This window comes from Peromyscus eremicus, chromosome 6 (assembly GCF_949786415.1).
Source record: "Peromyscus eremicus chromosome 6, PerEre_H2_v1, whole genome shotgun sequence".
Classification (NCBI taxonomy): domain Eukaryota; kingdom Metazoa; phylum Chordata; class Mammalia; order Rodentia; family Cricetidae; genus Peromyscus; species Peromyscus eremicus.
The window spans coordinates 26526909-26546907 of record NC_081421.1 but is presented as its reverse complement, the minus strand read 5'-3'; the positions used below and the strand labels follow the sequence as shown (position 1 = coordinate 26546907).

The window sequence follows — 19999 nt, the reverse complement described above, 5'->3', positions numbered from 1 at the left end:
TGATGAATGATAGCTGAGCTTGTCCTTTAAAGTCTATGCTGGTTAATTTTTGTCAATTTGACACAAATTAGGATCACCTGGGAAAAGGGAGCCTCAGCTGAAAAATTGTCATTATGAGACTGACCACTAGGCATGTCTGTGGGGGATTAGTGCCCACCGTGGGCAGGTGGTCCTAGGTTGTGTAAGAAAGCAGACTGAGCATGCCATGGGGAGCACACCATGGGGCTAGCACGCCAGGAAGCAGCATTTCTCCACAGTCTCTGCTTCAGTTCCTGCCCTCAGGTTTCTGCTTTGACTTCCCTCCACGATGGACTACAATCTGCAAGACAGAATAGACCCTTTCCTCTCCAAGCTGCTTTTGGTCAGTGTTTTAATCACAGCAATAATACTGCAAAGTAGGATAGTCTCCACATGTATACACATGTGCTACACACACACACACACACACACACAAAGGAAGGTAAGAAGAAAGGAAGGCAGATGAAAATGTGGTGTCTAGCTTATTCCTACAGCATGGTCCCTCAGCAAACCAGGACACTGTGCCAGTGAGATAGCAATTGGTCCTTGTGCTGCCATATGAGGGCTGGATACCCTGGAGTGCTGGAGGACATGGACCCATAATGCCCAGTACCTTTCTGCTTGTGCATTCTCTCCACAATTAACAGTGCGTGTCCACGGGGTGCACAGAGCTGAGGTCCATGCACAGAGGTGCAGTCCCAGCACCACAAGCACACCAGCCTCAATTGCCCATAACTACAGATGGGAAGAAAGCTGGGGTCAAAGCCACGCCAGCCTCCAAATGTGGAGACGACAACATTGAAAAGCACCGGGTTCCGTGGGGACAACAGGAACGGTGTGAACATTTCTATCAGGGTTTACCTCTGGAGGAAAATTTGATTTTCTAGAATCACCTCCTCCAGGGTTGGTCTATGTGAAACATCGAGGCACATGGCAGGACCATGGCCACCTGAAAGGGCTTCCCAGAGGGATGAACAAGAAGCTGAATAACTCCAATCTGAAATGTCACTAACTCTCCCCAAAGTTGCAATTTTCAACATTTTTAGCACTGCATTAGCCAGATAATTGCTTCCTTCCCACTCTATATCTACATGTGTGAGGAAACAAGGTCATGAATACAGGCCATACATCTTGGTGGACAAGATAAAGAATATGCTGATTTCCACACTTTTTATAAGAGTCTGCCTAAGGGAAATTTCACACATTAACGAGTATGTATGTGGGCAATGCATTAACTCCTGGTGCATTCTTCAAAACAGAGCAATAAATCAGAAGGGAAGCACATTTTGAGCAAGCCCAGTCCAGACTGCGGCAGTGGGAAGGCCTAGCCTTCTTCCTCATACCTGGGCTCCCCAGAGTCATTCTCTTCCTCTTCTTCCTCACTTCCGCTGTATTCGTACTCGGTCTCATCTGGAAAGAGATGACAGAATGTTAGTGTAGACCATGGTGCTGCTGTTCAGAAAAGACCACCTCTCTACTTCATAAACTTTCATGAGCCACAGAACTGGTCAGTGGACCTCATCAGTAGCCCCAATCCCGTAAGACAATAGATCTGAAAATTCTCCCTACCTAGTCACACTGATGCTGCCCTAACTCCACAGAGCAATGCATGATTCACCTGTCTATGGCAGGGCTGGTATGATTATGCCAGCACATGAGAGTACACTGCACAGAAGCATGTACAATATGTACTACTTGATAGAAACACATGATCTCTACACTAATCTATACTAAAAGCCTAGAACATGTGATGTGCAGGTAGTCCCAAGTTTAACCCCACTCTTGGTTTAACAAAAAAGAATGGGTAAATGTGATTGATTCATTATGAACATTCATTTACTTCAGTAAAAATAATAAACAAGTTAATGTGTAATAGGAAGATTGAATATTTGCTTTAGACATGATCAAAATACAGTGAGAAAGACACAAATGGAATGTATGATTGCATTTCCACGGTTATGAAGAAAAGAAATGAATGTTTAGTCGGCATCTCACATGTGAGCAACTAGTGTTAAATATTTTAGATTTGTTCTCTCATTTACTTATGATAATTATCTCTAAAATAAGGGAGGTAGTCAGATTACAAACTAGTAATGCCTTCATATTAATAAAAGATCAATCTGGGAGGTATATTTAGAATCAGCATTGAGATGTTTCAATGTGAAAATCAGTGTCTCCCCCAACATAGTCCATCCTGAGCAGAAGCACACACAAGGCAGTGAGAAGTGAGAGTGGGGAGCAGCTGTCTCCTCTTGCTCAGAATGGAGGAGTAGGAGTAGTGAACCGCTGAGGAGGTAAGAAGCTGGGCCTTGGAGGCCAGGGGCCCTTGAGCTGGCAGCAGCTGGAAGGATGGGACAATGTCACTGTGAATGATAGGCCTCCATCGTGGCTGGCCATGTTACATGCTCGAGAAGCAGTGAGTCCCGAGAAGCTGGGTGTCTGGATGTGGAAAAGCAGATGGCAAGACAAAGGCCACCATGGGTACAGTGACTCCCACATGGTGAGACCAAGGCCACCAGGGCTACAGTGACTCCCACATGGTGAGACCAAGGCCACCAGGGGTACAGTGACTCCCACATGGTGAGACCAAGGCCACCAGAAGTACAGTGACTCCCACATGGTGAAACCAAGGCCACCAGAAGTACAGTGACTCCTGGATGATTAGACCAAGGCCATCAGGGGTACATAACTCCTAGATGGTGAGGCCAAGGCCATCGGGGGTACAGTGACTCCTGGATCCCTAGATGTGCTGTGCTCAGTACTTTTCTATAGGGGATGAAAGGCCTTTGAAACAAAAGACAACGACACAGGACTGTCACTTCTTTATAGCTATGAGTTATTAATTACTAGCCTGAAGACATTTGTGTACCCGTCAACTGGACTGAAATTGCAATTTTGCTTTATTTCCATTAGGAGGCAGTATTCCCAATGAGAAAACCAGATTGGCTAAAAAAAAACAAAAAACACAAAAACAAACTATGTAGATACTAGAGAGACAATGAAGGAAACGTAAGTGTGAGGAGTTCAAGTGTATTTTGTAAAATCACAAGTAAGCCTCATATATTTAGATGAGCAGGAACTTTTCAGGCTACCTATTTTAAAAGAACGCTTTCACCAAATGTAAAGAATCTGCAATAGAGTGTCTATAACTCATACCAAAATGATGTGTTCTCAAAAGGGAAAAGCAGAGTTTTCAAAATAACACGTAGAACTTTTTATCTAATAAAGGAAACTATAGTGAACAAAAGAAGCACACAATTATTCCAATTGCTTCTAGTTTCTAAAGCAAAACTTTAACTTGTCAGTCTCCTTGGTGTTAATATTTTATCAGAACCGAGCTTGATTGCCTTTGCACTACAGGATTATATAAACCATAAAAAATAAAACTCTTCAATTCTGCCAAAAGCTACTCATAAAGAGATCTAATGGAAAAGGTTAAAAAAAAAAAGGAGACTGGAGCTGGAGAGCTGGCTTAGCAGTCAAGACCCAAGACCACCTTCTAGAGGACCAGGCTGATTCCCAGCACTCACGTGGAGCCTATAAGCACCTGTAACACGAGCTCTCTTCTAGCCTCTGTGGGTACCACATACATTAGTGGTGTACATACATACACGAAGGCAGAACACTCACACATAAATATTTTTAAATTTTTTTTTAATTTTTAAAAAATGTTTAATATCCCAGTCATCAGGGAAATGGAATTAAACTACTTTGAAATCCTGCCTCACCCAGGTCAGAATGGCTATTGCTAAGAAGTATGACAGCAATTGTTAGAGAGGATGTAGGGGAAGAGCAATTTTTTTTCTATTAAGAAATTTGTTTTCATTCATTTTACACACCAATCAAAGATCTCCCTCTTCCCTCCTCCCTCCCCCAGCCTCCCCTTCCCAACCTATCCCCCATTTCCCCCCACAAGAAGGCAAGGCCTCCTAAGGGGAGGCATATCCAGTAGAGGCAAGTCCAAGCCCTTCCCCTGTCTCAAGGCTGCAAGGGTGTCCCATCATAGGTAGTGGGCTCCAAAAAGCCTACTCATGCACCAGGGATGGATTCTGATCCTACCGCCAGGGCCCCCCAAGCAGATCAAGATATACAACTCTCTCACCATGCAGATAGACAATCCCTTATCCAAATTAATTAAAAGGCAGAGAGAGAGCATCCAAATCAACAAAATCAGAAATGAAAAGGGAGACATAACAACAGACAATGAGGAAATCCAGAGAATCATCAGGTCATACTTCAAAAACCTGTTCTCTGCTACTTTCTGCTGCCCTTTATACTAAGGACAGGGGAGGGGGCGAGAAGAGGGAGTCGAGGAAAACCACTTCCACCTACTCTAGCCTCTGGCCTTCGGCTCTGTCTTCCCTCATACACTCTCAATGGGTATCTTCTATCCTGAAACTGCCTCTCACTCCTAGAGCCCCCTGCTCCCCGCGAGTGAGTTCTTCCTGTTTATCCTAGTCCCCCTTGTCATGCCCACGCCTCCCTTCCTCCCTGCCTTATGCTCCGGCTGGCCATGAGGCCTGCACCAGAACAACTTGGGCACGGTCCCAGGGTCTCAAAGCTGGGCTCCTGTACTTTCCATGACACAGAGAGGACTATGGAGAGGAATCTGTGCATCTACAAAATAAAGAAGTGCACTCGAGGACCTTCCACACAAAAGCTGATGCCATGCTGCTAGCCTGGCAAGCTAATGAGCCTTTCTGTTACAGACACCGTAAGGAATTCTTTTCTGACTTCTACATAACTGAATTAGAAACAAGTCTCGGGGCACAGAAACATAAATGCTGAAGACGTCAATACAGAAAAAATGTCAACTAGATGAGTTCTGTAGGTTGTCTGACGTGTGGATGTCACTCTCAGAAATGTGAATATTCATTTGAATTAAGACAAATCACTTGTCATTTAAAGTGCTTCCTAGTCTCACTTGACATGGCTTTGTTTGGTGCCTGGAAGAGGGCCTATTGCTGACAGATCTATTTTTTCCATTCTCCTTCAACGTTGATTCCACTCCACTGATGCCCAGGGCTGCGACCTAACAGGCAGCCCTCACACGAGACCACAATACTCTGCCTTCTGTTTCCTTCTCCGAAGCAATAATGTGCAACTGACCCTTTTCTCCTCGCTTCTTCTTTGTTCTGTCGATGTGGTCCTTCAGCTGAATTCGGACCTGTCTCTCGTTAGGTTGGTCTCGTATGAACGGATGCTTCATCAATTGCTCGGTGGCTGGTCGCTGGCTGTGATTCTTTACCAAGCAGCTCTCAATAAACGACTGGAATTTTTTTGACCTGCCAAACAAAAGAGATTTCACAGATAAAGTGACAACATAAGAGAAAAGCAAATACATCTTTTGAAATATAGCCTTATAAAGAAAAAAAAGTCCATCCTGTAAGCACAGGGACAAACCAATCGCAAATCAGTATCAATACATTAGTACAATGAAGTTCAAAGGTCAAATCACAATCAATATTTACATAAGGTAACATATGGTAGTTATCATATGCATGGGGACATTTTCGCACAGGGAACACAGCCTTACACAGGAGACTGGAGGAATGAAGGGGAAATGACCTCTTTGGGAAGCACACAGGCACTTCATTTATGCCCCCCTTGAAAGCCCCAATTTCCTCCTAGATAAATTCTGTGCTAGAAAGGTCTGGGAGCAGGGAATCCCTGGAGGCAGCTACCACAGCAGTGATCAGAGCAGCAGGCCACAGTGCAGCAGAAGTTACTGCAGACTTTAGCCAGGATTTATGGGTGGGGCATGTGTGTTCTTGACGAAAGTTCCAAGGAGTTATCCAGAGTCAGAAGTAATTAGTTCACAGCTTCCCAGAGTGCCTTGGGAGCTGTCCACAGACAGCTCAGTGTATCTCCCCTGAGATCTCCGTGGAACCCCTGGCCCTGAACACCTTGCCTACTCAGGAGGGAGCCGTTTTTTCTCTCTGTTGCCCTTCTATGGCTGCACTGTGGATCCCTGAAGGATGGCTTTCTCAATTCTCCAATAGGAACACTTCCCAGAATGTATGTATTTCAGGCTCAAGAAGTATCTTCAGCACATAGAATACCACGTGCAGCATGTCCTCCAGCATCCAAGTGCAAGAGACGGGGCGGAGAGGGCGCAGCAGCTAAAGCCTCATGGATGGTGAGCAGCTGTTATCTGCATCCTCGAGTAAGGGGGGCAGTGGGAGGTGGAGATCTAAAAGATGTCTCCTGAAGCTGAGGGTCCAGCTCTCCCGGAGCAGATAGAAGAGGAAAAAGGAGGAGGAGAAGGAGGAGAAGAAGAATATCAAGCCAGAAGCACCAGGAGAAATCCTGCATCAACAATGTTGAAGGAGAGAACCAACTCCTGAAAATTGTCCCCTGACCTCCACATGTGCATTGTGGTATGTGCTTGACTGTACACACACACACACACACACACACACACACACACACACACACACACTTACATGTACATGCACACACACAGAATAAATAAATATATATTATATGCATAGAAAATAATGCCAGAGTGAACACATATAGGGTACTCTCTGCTTCTGCCCACATCCAAGCAATTTCTTAGCTTATTCCATGTTTTTCAAGTAATAAATTTTCTTCCTACATTTCTAAACTATGCATGAGCTTGAAAGTATCTTGCATACATCTAAAAGCAATGCAGCATCCTTAGCCACTGCCTCGCCCACAGGTGAATTAGGGTTGGCTATACCATGGACTAGAAATATGACAGAAGAGCTATGTACCTGCTTGTGATGTTTTCCTTGCTGGAGGTTTTCAGAGGTGTCAGGAAATGCCCGAGTCATATCTTGAGCACACTACCTGCACTATGTCTGGTGAATGAATGGATGGATGCACACACGAAGTACTGATTCCATCTGCGGTCTGGCTCCATTCCAGTCTAAATTCTGAGCTAGAAAGGTCTGTGAGGAATGGAAAAGGAGGTCTTGGGGCCAGAGAGGTAGCTCAGTGGACAACGTTCTTGCTGTGCAAGCGTGAGGACCTGAATTTGAACCTCTAGCATTCATGTACATAGCTAGCATGCCAGTGTGCACCTACCATCCCTGTGTTGGGAAGCAGGGACAGGAGAGGCAGAGCCTCAGAGCTAACTGGCCAGCTTGTCTAGCCTATCAGAAAGTTCCAGGTTCTGTGAGGGACAGTCTCAAATGTGAAATGGAAAGTGATTGAGGTAGTCACCTGACACTGCTTTTTGGCTTCCAAATATGTGTGCACAAATGTGCATGTGCTCCTGTCCACATTCATATACAACACACACACACACACACACACACACACACACACACACACACACAGAAATACAGACACTGAGAGAGACAGTAAGACATGTAGAGAAACAGAGAGATGGACACACACACACACACACACACACACACACAGAGAGAGAGAGAGAGAGAGAGAGAGAGAGAGAGAGAGAGAGAGAGAGAGAGAGAGAGATATTGGTTGCAAGGAGTAGTATGGTTTTCTATCCCAGATCAATCAAATAAAAAAAAATACTGAAGAACAGACTCATCTAAGGAATGAACTGGAAGCTCTAACAACCTCAAAAGGCAGCAGCAAACCTGGTGGACCCCACACAGAGCTGCTCTGGGGAGGAAAACCCAGCATCAAAAGGATGAAAACAACACAACTCATGACAGAGAGCTATTAGATATTCACAAGGAACGAAACAGTAGTTCTCTCACTGGCAGCTAGGAAGAAGTGCTGGTTTTTTTATTGTAAAGTGTTCCTCTATTAATTAGAGGGTGATAAATAAAAGCAATCACAACCAATTTGAAAAATGAGATCCAGACCTCAATAGACTGTGCATCCTTTCTCTGACACTGACATCTGAAAATAAAACAACCAAAAAAAAAAAAAAGCCAGAAAACCCTCCAGATCTCCAGGCAGAACTGTGTTCCATTAACGGAACCAGCTGTGAGAGTTCCCTCTGCAGGGCTCTGCTGGAGGGAAGGACTCCGAGAGAATGGCTTGGCATCCGAAGGACAGAGACAGGGTACAGGGCTCTGTAAAGCAGCTGATGTGTCTATATCTTTTGCACAGGCATCATTTGAAGAGAAAATGTGGCTCACTTAAAACATATCCTCAAGCCGAGTGTGTTGGCACACTCCCATAATCCCAGCAACTTGGAAGGCTGAGGCAGGAGGATAACCATGAGTTTGAGGCTATAGGTTATATAATGCATCTGAAGACAACCTGGACTACACAGTGGAACCCTGTCTCCACAAAACAAAAACAAAACAAAACTCCCACGTCTTCAAAGAAGCGGTCACTTATTTTCTAAGTTAGTGTGACCGAGGAATCAATATGTTTAATTGCACAGTTAATTACAAGTGAAAGTACTTCACGGGTGTTGAATACCTGCTCGCTGGGTGTTACAATGGGTTCAAACTAAATTTATGGTACTGCTGGTAGCTTAGCTTTGTCTCTTAGGGAAAAAAAAGAGAACAACTTGCAGGAAGGTTAGCAATACAGCCTTGCCAAGAGTTGGATGCAGTGGCAAATGTCAAGGATTGATGCTCAGGAGTGATGGATGCTTTTGGATGGAGAGGGAACGCTGGTATTTGGTGCTCACAGTCTGACGTTCAACAGAGTCACGCTGGTTATACACTGAAGTTGCTTACATTAGCCATTGTAATCTGGAGGGCTGGATGCTTTCAATAGTCATCATATCCATATTGGCAATTTCAGCCTTGAAAACCTGTGTGGCTCTGTGCTAGTTCTCACTACCCCCTTTCTCTGCCTTGGGCTTCATCACTTGCTGTATGGCTCAGGACAAATGACTCAACTTTCCCCGTCTGCAAATACAGACATCCACAGAGCTTATCTCAAAATACCATTGCAGTGATTAAATAAGTGAATTCCTTTAAAATGCCTCTCTTGATTAGCACTGGCATACTGCAGGGACATCTGACCATTCTCTGATCATCACTGGACTCAAGGAAGAGAAAATTCTTTCCTAAGGACTGCGACACAGAAATGAGACATGGCTTACCAGCCCCTGCTTCTGTTGAATAAAATGGGCCCCACAGAGCACTGTTGAGAGACAGGGAGATGTTTGGAAGATGGTTTTGTCATTGTGGGACTATCACAGAACATATCTGCTTAGCTGAGGTAGCTCCAGAGTCATCAGGTGGCCTAGCGCATTGTTAACCAACATGTTATAGAGCGTGTGACTGCACAATGCTCATTAAGGGACTTGCTCTAGATGTATTTGATTTGGGAAAACTGAACGGAAAAGGTTAATTTCCAAAGCCTGTGTTCCAGTTTGGGTTTTGATTTTGATGAAGTGTGCAGTCACAGTACAAACTAGCAATTTCAATTTATTTCAAATATTTTGTGACATCTACTTTATGTCATCATAATTTTATTTGGAACACACATACACACAAACACACACACCACTCATACACACACACACACACACACACACACACACACACACACACACACCCCTTTGTCCTTTCTCAAAACAAAAGTGCCTGACAGCAGGTATAGAGCTTTGAAAATTAATGGGGTTAGGGGTGGCTAGTTTTTTGGTCAACTTGACACAAGCCAGGGTCGTTTGAGAATAGCTATCTTCAGCTGAGAAATGCCTCTATCATACTGGCCTGCAGGCAAGTCTGCGGGGGCACCTTTTTGGTTAGTGATTGACATGAGAGAACCCAGCTCACTGTGGGCAGGGAGGACTTGCAAAAGCTCCTGAGGTCGGACAATGAGTGGCAGAGTCAGAGTTCCTTCAAGGAGGTCCCATGAGCCATGGTATAGGGCTGTGAAGTGAGGTGGCGCTCAGGATATTAGAGAGCCAGGCTTGTGGGATGTCCACTGAGGAGAGTCACAGGCATGGAGTGGAGCCATTCTAAGAGAGGCTATGTGTGCTAGAGGCAGAGCAGGAGAGGCAAGGCCAGCGGAGACCAGATGACATGACTAGGAGCCCGAGACGCTTGAAATGAAACTGCAAGATGTTGTTTCCCACGCTAGGCACAGACCCAGCTTGTGTCCTGTTTTTCTCTCTGTGCCCATATTCCACTCCTCTTGGAATGAAAATGATTAGTTTGTGCTATTGTAAATTGGAAAGATGTGACTTGGTTTTTAACTTTACAGGTCTTCACAATTAAGAGACTGATGTGGGCATCACAAGAGACTCCAGGCTTTTGAGCAATTGGATTTCAAACTGTTAAGATTTGGGGAACTCTTATAGATGAACTAAATACACTTTGCCTCATGAGATGATGATGAGCCTTTGAGGCCCAGGAGGGGAATGTTATAGTTTAAAGTGATATGTTGACACGGGGTGGACTTGTGGCGGCTCATCTTTATTGCCAACTTGATTAGACTTGCAGTCCCCTGGGAGACACACATCTGAGTGTGGTAGTAAGGGTGTGGCCAGATGATAGGCTCAATCTAGGAGGGAAGATCTATCTTGACTGTGCACAGATTGGACCTCTGTCTGAATCAAAAGGAAGGAGGAAGAAAACAGCTGAATAGCCGCATTCAGCTCTCACATAGTGTGACAACTGCGTCACGTCCCCACTGCCTTAGTTTCTCTGCCATGATGGACTGTTTCCCTTCTCTAATTGTGAGCTTTTATCAGGAGTTCTGTCAGGAAATGATAAAGTGACCGATGCAGTCTCTTAGATGACATGCCTGGACGACCAGCTTGTTCCTCTGTGGAAGAGCTCACAATATCTCCCCAGAAGTGACAGGAGGAGGCTCCCACACAGGGGACAGGAAGTGAGACCCATGGCATACAGCAGGCTCTCCTGGGGAGCTTGGCACATTCCAAGCCGCAATCTGGCAGGCAGGAGGCTTTGCAATGTCACTGTCGCTTCCAGGGGAGGGAACGGAGCTGGCTCCCCTCTCCAGGAGTCAGATCCAGGGGGAGGGAGAAGAAATCTCAGAAGAGAGAGGAAGGACCCTCCTGTGCACATGCTCTCTGGTGCCCAATGAAAGGCTGTTGCTGGGGAGAGAACACTTCTGGTACCACAGTGACCCTCTGAGAGGCAGGAGAGCAGGGAAGCTTTGCCTCCGGTTACCAATAGCAACCCACACCCCCTCTCAGGTCTTAGAGACTGCTGTTGCTGTGGCTTTTCTGTTTCCTTCCTCTCTGTGTAGCGCCTTTCCTCTGTTAGCTAGGGTTGCTATGTCATTACCAGCTGATTGTACTAATTAAGCCTGCTCTGGGTGGTGGGTGTGTACCTGTGGGTGGGAAACAGGACGCCAGTCAAGGGCCTGAGCCTTAAGTCATATGAAAAGGGACAAATGGCTTGCTCCTTTGTAGTCGGACTACCGAGGACTTATGTCTAGGGGGGAAAACAGTAGGAGGTCATAGGTGGGCAGGGATTAACTCTAATGCAGGAGGAACCAGAGATATAAGAATGTATCAGGAGGTCATGCCACTTCTGTAGCAGGGAAGGGGAAACATGGGAAACTGACATAAAGACCATGATAAAACTGCACATGAGAGTGACAGACAGCATATGGCATAACCTGAGGACTCCATTTCCAAACCTCACCTGGGCGTTCACCATCCACACTGCCATCATGCCTCCTCATGACAGCATGCATGGAGTAGCTCCCTTTAGAACAAGTCACCTTTTTGTCAGGATTAGTTTATTAAGAACAAAGGTTATACTGTTCTCCCCAAAATAGGAAGCCAGAATGCCCTGTCATAAAGAAAAAGGGACTAAAAATAACTCCACAAAGAACCACGATTTCCCAAGCCAGAGACATCCCATGGACCATTAGCAAGTCTCTGTAGGCACACAGGGAGGGAACCACTGTCTTGAGGAGTAGAAGCCAGCCAATCTAATGGGCTGACTCTAAATCATCACTGTCTCTGATGAAATGTGCCATGCAGTCGGGAGAACACACCGCAGTCATAAATCACAGTGTTTCCGTGCCATTACTTGGGCCCTATTTTGGCTAATAGCTCTTTGCCTTGAGGATAGGGTTAACAACTTGCTGTACAGACAGCAGGTAACGAAGCTGTGAGTCCAAGATGAATGGTAGCACACAGAATGTCACCTACAAGCTGTGGTGTGCATTCTTTCAATCTAGCCAGAAGGACCCAGGGAGAGATCTGAGGTAATTCAAAAGGAGATCATAGAGAGGCTGGGCAGATGGCTCAGTCAGTACAGTGCTCATCACGCAAGCACAAGGACCCAAGTTCAGATCCCCAGCACTCACATAAAGCCAGGCGTGGTAGCATGTGCCTGTAATCCTAGGGCTATGGAAATTGAGGCAGTCGGTTTGCTGGGGCTCACTGGCCAGCCAGTCTAGACAAATTGGTGACCTCTGGGTTTAATGAAACACCCTGTCCATAAAACTAAGGTAGGGAAGCAAATGTAAAAGATAACTGAGGTCAACCCCGGCCTCTGCACTGAAGCACACAAATGTGCACCTGCAGACACATGTACACACACACACACACACACACACACACACACACACACACACACACACGAAAGACAAATGAAAGATCACAGGAAAGCTTCACCCTCAGATCTGCAAAATACTGAAGGGCAAACTTACCACTTCTTAGACTTGAGGCGAGGCGCTGGGTTCCGGGGGATGAGGAAGAGGGCTCTCATGGGATGCATGTCACAGAGGGCTGTGGGAGACCAAAAGCAAGGACCAGAGCCAGTCAGAAGCCAAGCCAACTACCATCCTGGCTGTACAGAAATGCTACACACGTGTACACATGTCCATAAGGTGCTTGCAAGTAAGGAGTCAAAGATCCGGAAGCTTCTGTTCGGCAAACATTTCAAAGAGCTGATGTCTAATTAGATGAATCTCATAAAATGCACATTTCAAACAGATACTAACATTCCTAGGGGCCATATCTTCATGTCATAAGGAAAATAAGTTAAAGGGCCAACAACTAGCCATCTCCTGTGTAAGTAGCCACCTGCCATTCAAAACAAACGGCATGGTGACAGCTGGGGTTGGCGTGGCTGAGGTGACGTTCTTTAACAAAAGCCTAAGCCTCTAAGAGGCATCTGAGCATCCACAGCTCTGCTTTCCCCAGTGGAGGCTTATGCACACACTGGTGTCTATGCACATTTCTAGGCTTTTTGGTACTCTGCCAGGACACCAAATGTCCCTAGCAGCCTTTCAGGTTGCGTGGTGTGCCTTGTTTTCTAAACCCTCCGACCCCAGGATGACTAGGGGGTGAAGTCAGCTTATAAACATGATGCAATCATGTATCATGAACACACTCCACATTCTTATTTCAATCCACATATCTTATTGCTTACTTTCTAACAGTGAGAATACATTTTTTTTCTTGGTTCCAAGATTGAGAATATATGCTCCCTCGATGCCAGAGGATTCTGTGGGTAGAGTTTATTTTTAGTCTCGTCTACCACTCAGGATGATAACACAGTTTTAACACTGTGGTATCTGAATTTTCAGACTCAAAAATGTCATTGTGAACAAAGGAAATTTTGTCAACAAACACTCCAAGTCAATCATGCCACACATGGATTCAAGGAGCTTAAGAAAAATAAGAGGGCAGTGACGATTCAAGAGTCCCAAGTCTAAGAATGAACTGTCATGAAGGTCCTTGCAGGTCTTTTGAGCCCTGGTCCTATGAGAAGTGGATGAGAAGGTGTGGAGGGGTGTGAACGCATACACAAGGACACAACTGGGGCAATTCCTGTCTGAGTGAGACAGAGAAGAGCCAGCAAAGAGTCATGCCACTGTTAGGCAATTCTAGCCCTGGGTGCAGGAGGGGAGGTGGGCCCTAGGCTGTCCTGTAGTCCCCCAGGCTGGGTCAGCTAGGTATTAGGGTGATGCTTGAACCACAGCAGCTTGCAAAGTGAATCCACCTCTCTCAGGAAAGGGTGTGCTGGTGTCTCCACTGAGGTTGGCACTGATAGGGAGAGCCAGGGAGGTCTGGGAGGTCCAGCCTCAGTCCCCCAGGCCACCACAACAGCTGCCAGAGGTCTTCTATGGTGCTAGTGCTTAAAGTCTCAGGGGACTGGGGGGGGGGGTTCTCAAGATTGCAAGCATCTGAGACACTGCTCCTATAAAGGCAGGGATATCTTAAGTACTAATATTCTCAGAAGAGAGGCAGCCTCTGAGTTCGGGTATTTTTGAAAGCTGCACTCAGGAATTCAGCTTTGGAGTTCTGTACACGGGAGATGACATTGTCTGTGGCTGCTCCAATTCTGCGTGAGGCAGAGGGCCGCAAGAATGAGCCCCACAGTAAGTGGGTGAGAAAGAAAGGCCCCCCCCCCCAAGTTTGCTTTCTTCTTTCTCAGCAAAACACAGATCCACACACTGCTCTGAAACCAACAGATTCCTGGTTGATTTAAGATGCCTCTGCTTTCTAAACATGCCACATCAGACCCATGCCGGGCTCAGTGTAGCAGAAGGAGAGCAAGCGTAGCCCTGGCAGGAGCCCGCAGGACCCCCAGAAGCAGCCCACAGCACGTTTTACCCAGGAAGGAACTTACGGGGCGCGCCCTCTGCCATCTCAATGGCGGTGATTCCCAAAGACCACAAGTCACTCTGCAAAACGAGAAAGCACAGATACACACACAAATTCAATCAACAGAGGACAGTCGGTTAAACCTGGTAATTACTGCAGAACTGTCTGTGGGGAAGTCAATCCACTGTCTGTTTACAAACTGTTTCCCCACCCAGCTGCAGAGCCAGAGGAATCAGATTCACTTTGCAGTGCGCATACTTTTCCTGTGCCTGGCATATAGTATGTTTCCAATAAATGAATAAAAAAATACATAAGGTCTTTAAAAGTTAATTTATTAGTGAGATTTATATGTCAGTGGAACCACATGAAATGTTGCTGTTTTCCATCTTTTTGACTTGGGTGAAATAATGGGCTTCCTGATACTACTGCACCTGCCTAGCATGTACTTCCCTCCTGTCTCTCTTCCACCCCCTTTCTCCTCCCCGTCCATACTTTCGGTCCTCTCCCTTCTCCCAAATAGTCCCCATCTACTTTCCTGCCTCATATGGTTTTTCTTTCACTGTTTTATTGAGCTCTAACTGCTACACAGTAAGCTGCACATGTATGACATATGCCATTTGATGAGATGTGACACTCCTGTGGCCCCACCCTCACAATCAAGGCAGCCAACCTCACCTCCAGAGGACCGCACTCCCCCTCATGTGTCTCCCCTCCTTTCCCATCTCTCTTCCCACTCTCTGGGTAACTTACCCATCTGTTCTGTCGCTGTGGACTACATCTTCCAAATTTATCGAGAAGGACTAAAACAGTAGGTGGGCCTTTCCCCTACCTGTGATAGCATTCTTGAAGGGCCTCCTTGTTGGATCATGTGTTGATACTTCCTAACTTTTTGTCACTTAGTAGTATTCTATTAAGTGGATGTGCTGGAGTTTGATCTCAGTTGCTGAGAGATATTTGGAGTGTTTCCAGTTTGGGCTGTTCTATACAAAATGCTTGCAAACCTTGGTGTCTAGGTCTTGGGTACAAACTTTTGTGACTTCTGAATAAATACCAACAGGTAGAACCGGTGGCGAATTTAGTAGGTATTAATCGCATCGAATCTGTTTAATGCACAACAACCTATCCTTTACTGTGATAGGAAGAGGATGGGATATTCTGATGGGGACGTGTGCGTACATTGCAGCACAGTCGACCAGATGTTCTCCACTCCCTTATACACTGCCATGGAAGACAGGTCGTAAATCCTAACTTGCCTTCTTATGTTTGGACTGACTGTCATGTTCTAATCAGAGTTTTCCATGGTCAGTGCTCCCCGCTTTACAGGACGGAATCTCCAGGTCTCTCTATCCAGGTGAGGTGATCTGTAAGTATGGCATGGCTGATGTCATCAAGACATGGAGGAAACCAATGAGATAGCCCAGAAGGATGCTTGCTGTTCCCTCCGCTCAGCCAATGGGGAAGAACACCTAATATAGGTCCGGTTCAGGGACTACATTCCAATATCATCAGCCATCTCACTCCCAGGTTTTTAGGAGTTTCATGCACATTATTCAAAACTCTCCCCTGTAACTTTACTCAAATTATAGAGATCAAAGTGAAGCTTCCTTGCTATCCCCACCAAACAAATGTCAAGGGCACAAGAAGGTGGGAGAAAAAGGGTATAATTGGAAGGGAGCCATGGACTACATGCTGAGTCATTCCCTCACACGGAATTTCTCAGTAGCCTGTGAATGACTGGCAGCCTGCTCAGTATTTGAGGGGAGTTCCTCACAAGATACAAAGGGATATACTGGGTGCCTAGCCTGTCACCCAGAGTGCCATCAACGTAGAGCAGGTAGCAATGGGGACAGTAAGGCACTGGGCTAAGATGCCAGAGTGCCATCAACGTAGAGCAGGTAGCAATGGGGACAGTAAGGCACGGGGCTAAGATGCCAACACAACGATGCAGGAAGTCAACTGTTGTCCTCTCTCTGCTCTCTTTCTGGATTTCTCCCAAAGCCCCAGACAACACATTGCTCGCACGCAGTACGTGTGCATCCATCAAAGGATTGTTTCCTGTGTTGGCTCAGGAGGGGAACACGCCAAGGATGAGAACACAGCTCTCTTGTACCTGCATTTACAGTTGGCAGACCAAGACAGCTGCTTGGGATCATGAAAGAAGAGGTCCCTCCCGGCACGGGAGGTATCAGGCGGGAAACAGGGAAAAGAGCCGGAAGTCCAGGGTCAGCATCAGAGTCCCTGTGCTGTTGTGATAATATTCCAGTGTCCTCAGGACTTGATATTTCCTCTAGCAGCTTCCCAATAGCCTAAGAACAGAGCGTTTCTGTAGCGTGAGGAAGGCAGGTTCTCTGCTGCCAACTGCCATGGCAGGGGTGGACTGAAATGGCCGTCAGACCCCGGGAGTTTTGAGCTGGTGTGACAGTTCACACGTTTGAAGAGAAAATGATGGCACCAGGCTGAGAGGCTCCAGGCCAAGCTTTAGACAGAGAGAAAATGCACGGCAGCCAGGCTCACTTCTGTCTCCGAGTTTCTGTTCAAACTTCCCTACGTGGAGGGAGAGGTACACGGCAAAGAGGGCCGATCCTCGGGGATGTGCAAGTTGGCCTCTCCTGTCTCCTCCCCCACCTGAAGAAGTCTGGGTCCCAGCAGCTTCCTGTGCTGTGCCAACCACTGGCCTTTTCTCACGTTAGCCCCTCACACGGGTGATGCCTCTCGCCATGCTGTCTATTGACACACCACTGGTTCAGTGCGGTCTGTGTTCTTTACACACTTTGCCTCAGCACATACACACTCGAGGCGGGGTTCAGGAAGAGAGGGAGAAGGAGAGAGGGGTGGGGAGACAGAGGGAGGGAGGAGAGATGGGGGAAGAGGGGACGATAAGCCCTTGTGTCACAGGTCTTTGTTTTGGTGACTGAACAGGACTGGTCCACAGTAGGCTGTTATTACAGATGTGCTGAATGAATGAGTGAGGGGCGATGGTCCAGGCTGCCCGCTGCCTTCACAGATCTTCCCCCAGATCACAGAGGCCCCATAGAAAATGGCGCTGGCTCTCCCACGGCCATTGCCATTTCTCCTTTAACTGATCACAGCGCAGGTCTTGAGTATTCATCTTTACTTTAAGTCAGCAACCCACAAATCATTGTCCCTGATTCTCTGTCCACAGGTGACTGAGGTGTTGCCAGAACAAAGGAGCAGAGATTCAGCGAGGACCCGTTCCTATGCTACAAAGGCAACCTTAGCTTCCCAGAGGAAAGGTAGGTTTGTAGGGAGAACAGGCTTTCAAAGCAGACACAGCCAGACACAGCCCATGCTCCTGATTTAGTGCCTTGCAGAATGCTGCCCAGCTTAGCTTTCTCAACGGCACAGGAGGTGCTGGGGGCATGCTTGTTTTCAGGAGCGCTGCCTAGCACGAAGTCTGGTGCCCACGGGCCTCAAGCATGTGGATTTCTTTGCCTGTACCGCTGGGTGAGGGTTCTTAGCCTTCCCATTTGGTTGTCATGGTTTCCCTCCGTGCCACTGTGGCAGACATCATTTGTTGGCTAACCTGAACCCCACTCCCACTGCTACCTCCATTTCAGAGTACCCCAAAGCTGCACTTGCTTATCCTGGCACCCCACCAGTGAATTAGATTTGTGACCAGAGCTATGACCAACGAGACATACGCAAACAAACCCAGGCGCTTGTGTTTTTCCCCAAATAGGGAGCTAACGCAGCTGGTGTCTTGCAAGCTCCTTTCAACTTCTCAGTGTCCTGAATAAAAACATGGTGTCTGGAGTTACAACATCCATCTTGCAACCTGAGGCAATATGCCAACTGATGAATGATGCCAGCGCAGAGAGGAGGCGGCAGAGTTTCTGAAGATATCCATGCCCATCAAATCAGCTCTGGACCGCATGACGCTAGATTTCTGGTGATGGAATAAGCATGATTCCAGCCAAAGATATTTGCAAATGATCTCATGTATGTGTATATATGTATGTTTATGTTTGTGTACATGTGTACACATGCACGCATGTATATGTGTGTGTATATATATAGATTATATATAGAGATAGATAGATGTGTATGTATGTACATGTAGTATGTGTACATATATGTATTATCTACACAGCAATAGTAGGAGGGAAAAGAGAAAGAGTTTGACTGTAGGAAACAGGAGGTCTCTCCTGCGAGGCCCTCTTGGAACTGTACCATAGGAAGCAGGGATGGTTAGTAAAGAAAAGATGTCTCTCTTTGTTAGCCTTTCTAAAAACACCTTTTTAAATCAGAGCCCCTATCATACCATCCAAAGAGCCTGTGTATCCTTGGCTAGTCATATTACCAGGCCAGTCACATGACTATTGCTTGTTGAAGACTTTATTTCACGTTATTGTCAGTATCATTTTTAACTGGAGTTATCCCATTTTCCAAAGGGAAATATTTATATTCTTAAATTCTTGGTCATATATTCCCAAAGCTGTTTGTAAGTTCTGCTTAACTGCCTGTGTTGGGAAGCTATAACCGTCCCTGACAGGCCCTGTTCAACCTTTGGATAAATTAGTGAATCCCAAAGACACTTCAGAGCTTAAACAAAGGAGAGGGGGCTCCCATTACTCCTGGCAAGACAGATCACTGGAGATGGGAAGGGAAGAGAGAAGAACACAAGAGGAGAGCGGGGCAGAGATAAGTTTCCCTCATGGCCATTGTGTGACTCATTTTGGCAGGAGCTGGGCAATCCATTATTTCAGCGGTGCTGAGCCGCCGCCGGCCTGCAGCATGATTAATAGCCCATCCCTGTGTGCATTACAAACAGAACAGAGACAAATTCTAGTGCCTCTGAGAAGGCAGGCACAAGGTACAGCTTCCGGCTGAGGCCTGGGGACAGCTGGCACACAGTAACTGGCACAAAACAAAAGAACATTCCTTCTGAACAGGGCTGCCCAGCTCAGTGGAAGAGAGCATCACTACACTAAACTGCCATTCAAGGAGAGGGAGGGTGTATCTAGAAGCCTAGTGTGCTCTACTGCAGCCCTGGATGAAACTCCGACTCTGAGCTCTGACACAGAGACCTTTTCCTCAACCACAATGCTTAGGTAATGTATGGCTTGCGGGACTGATATAAGAATTCAGTAACTTGATACGCTCCACAGTCCTAACCTGGCACAGTGCACAAGCACCTGGTAGACAGACTTTTGGGGGTCAATGATTGCCAGCTGGCAGTTCAGTCAGTATACCCGAGCTAGATAAGGGCAATGAGCCTCATAGCCCCAGTGGCATAAGGCAGGCCGGGCAGAAACAGGGAACCCAGAGGAAGGAGACTGGACATTGTCTTCTTCCCGTCTTTGCAGTCTCCCACTGGGGCCCCCTACTGGCAGAACATGATCAGATATCAGATGGACAAACAGAAAAGGGGCTGGCCCAAGTATCCCAAAGCAGGGACAGCATGGTGGTCTAAACAGACAATAGCTTGATAATGAGCATAACCAGCTGGATTCTACAGTGCTTCACAGACATGAAAATAGTCCTTCATTTGGAAACGTACTTACGATTTGT

General features: G+C 46.5%; 1 protein-coding gene across 1 annotated transcript in view; it reads right to left on the bottom strand.

Annotated features, from left to right (window-relative positions):
• The window catches only part of Tnik (TRAF2 and NCK interacting kinase), a 414277-nt gene that overhangs the window by 93561 nt on the left and 300717 nt on the right, over positions 1-19999 (bottom strand). Inside the window, exons 8-11 of the mRNA XM_059265292.1 lie at positions 14493-14547; positions 12565-12643; positions 5128-5303; positions 1362-1428 (exon numbers count right to left, since the gene is read on the bottom strand). Of these exons, the coding sequence (XP_059121275.1) occupies positions 1362-1428; positions 5128-5303; positions 12565-12643; positions 14493-14547 (377 nt within the window). The remainder of the gene's footprint in view (positions 1-1361; positions 1429-5127; positions 5304-12564; positions 12644-14492; positions 14548-19999) is intronic.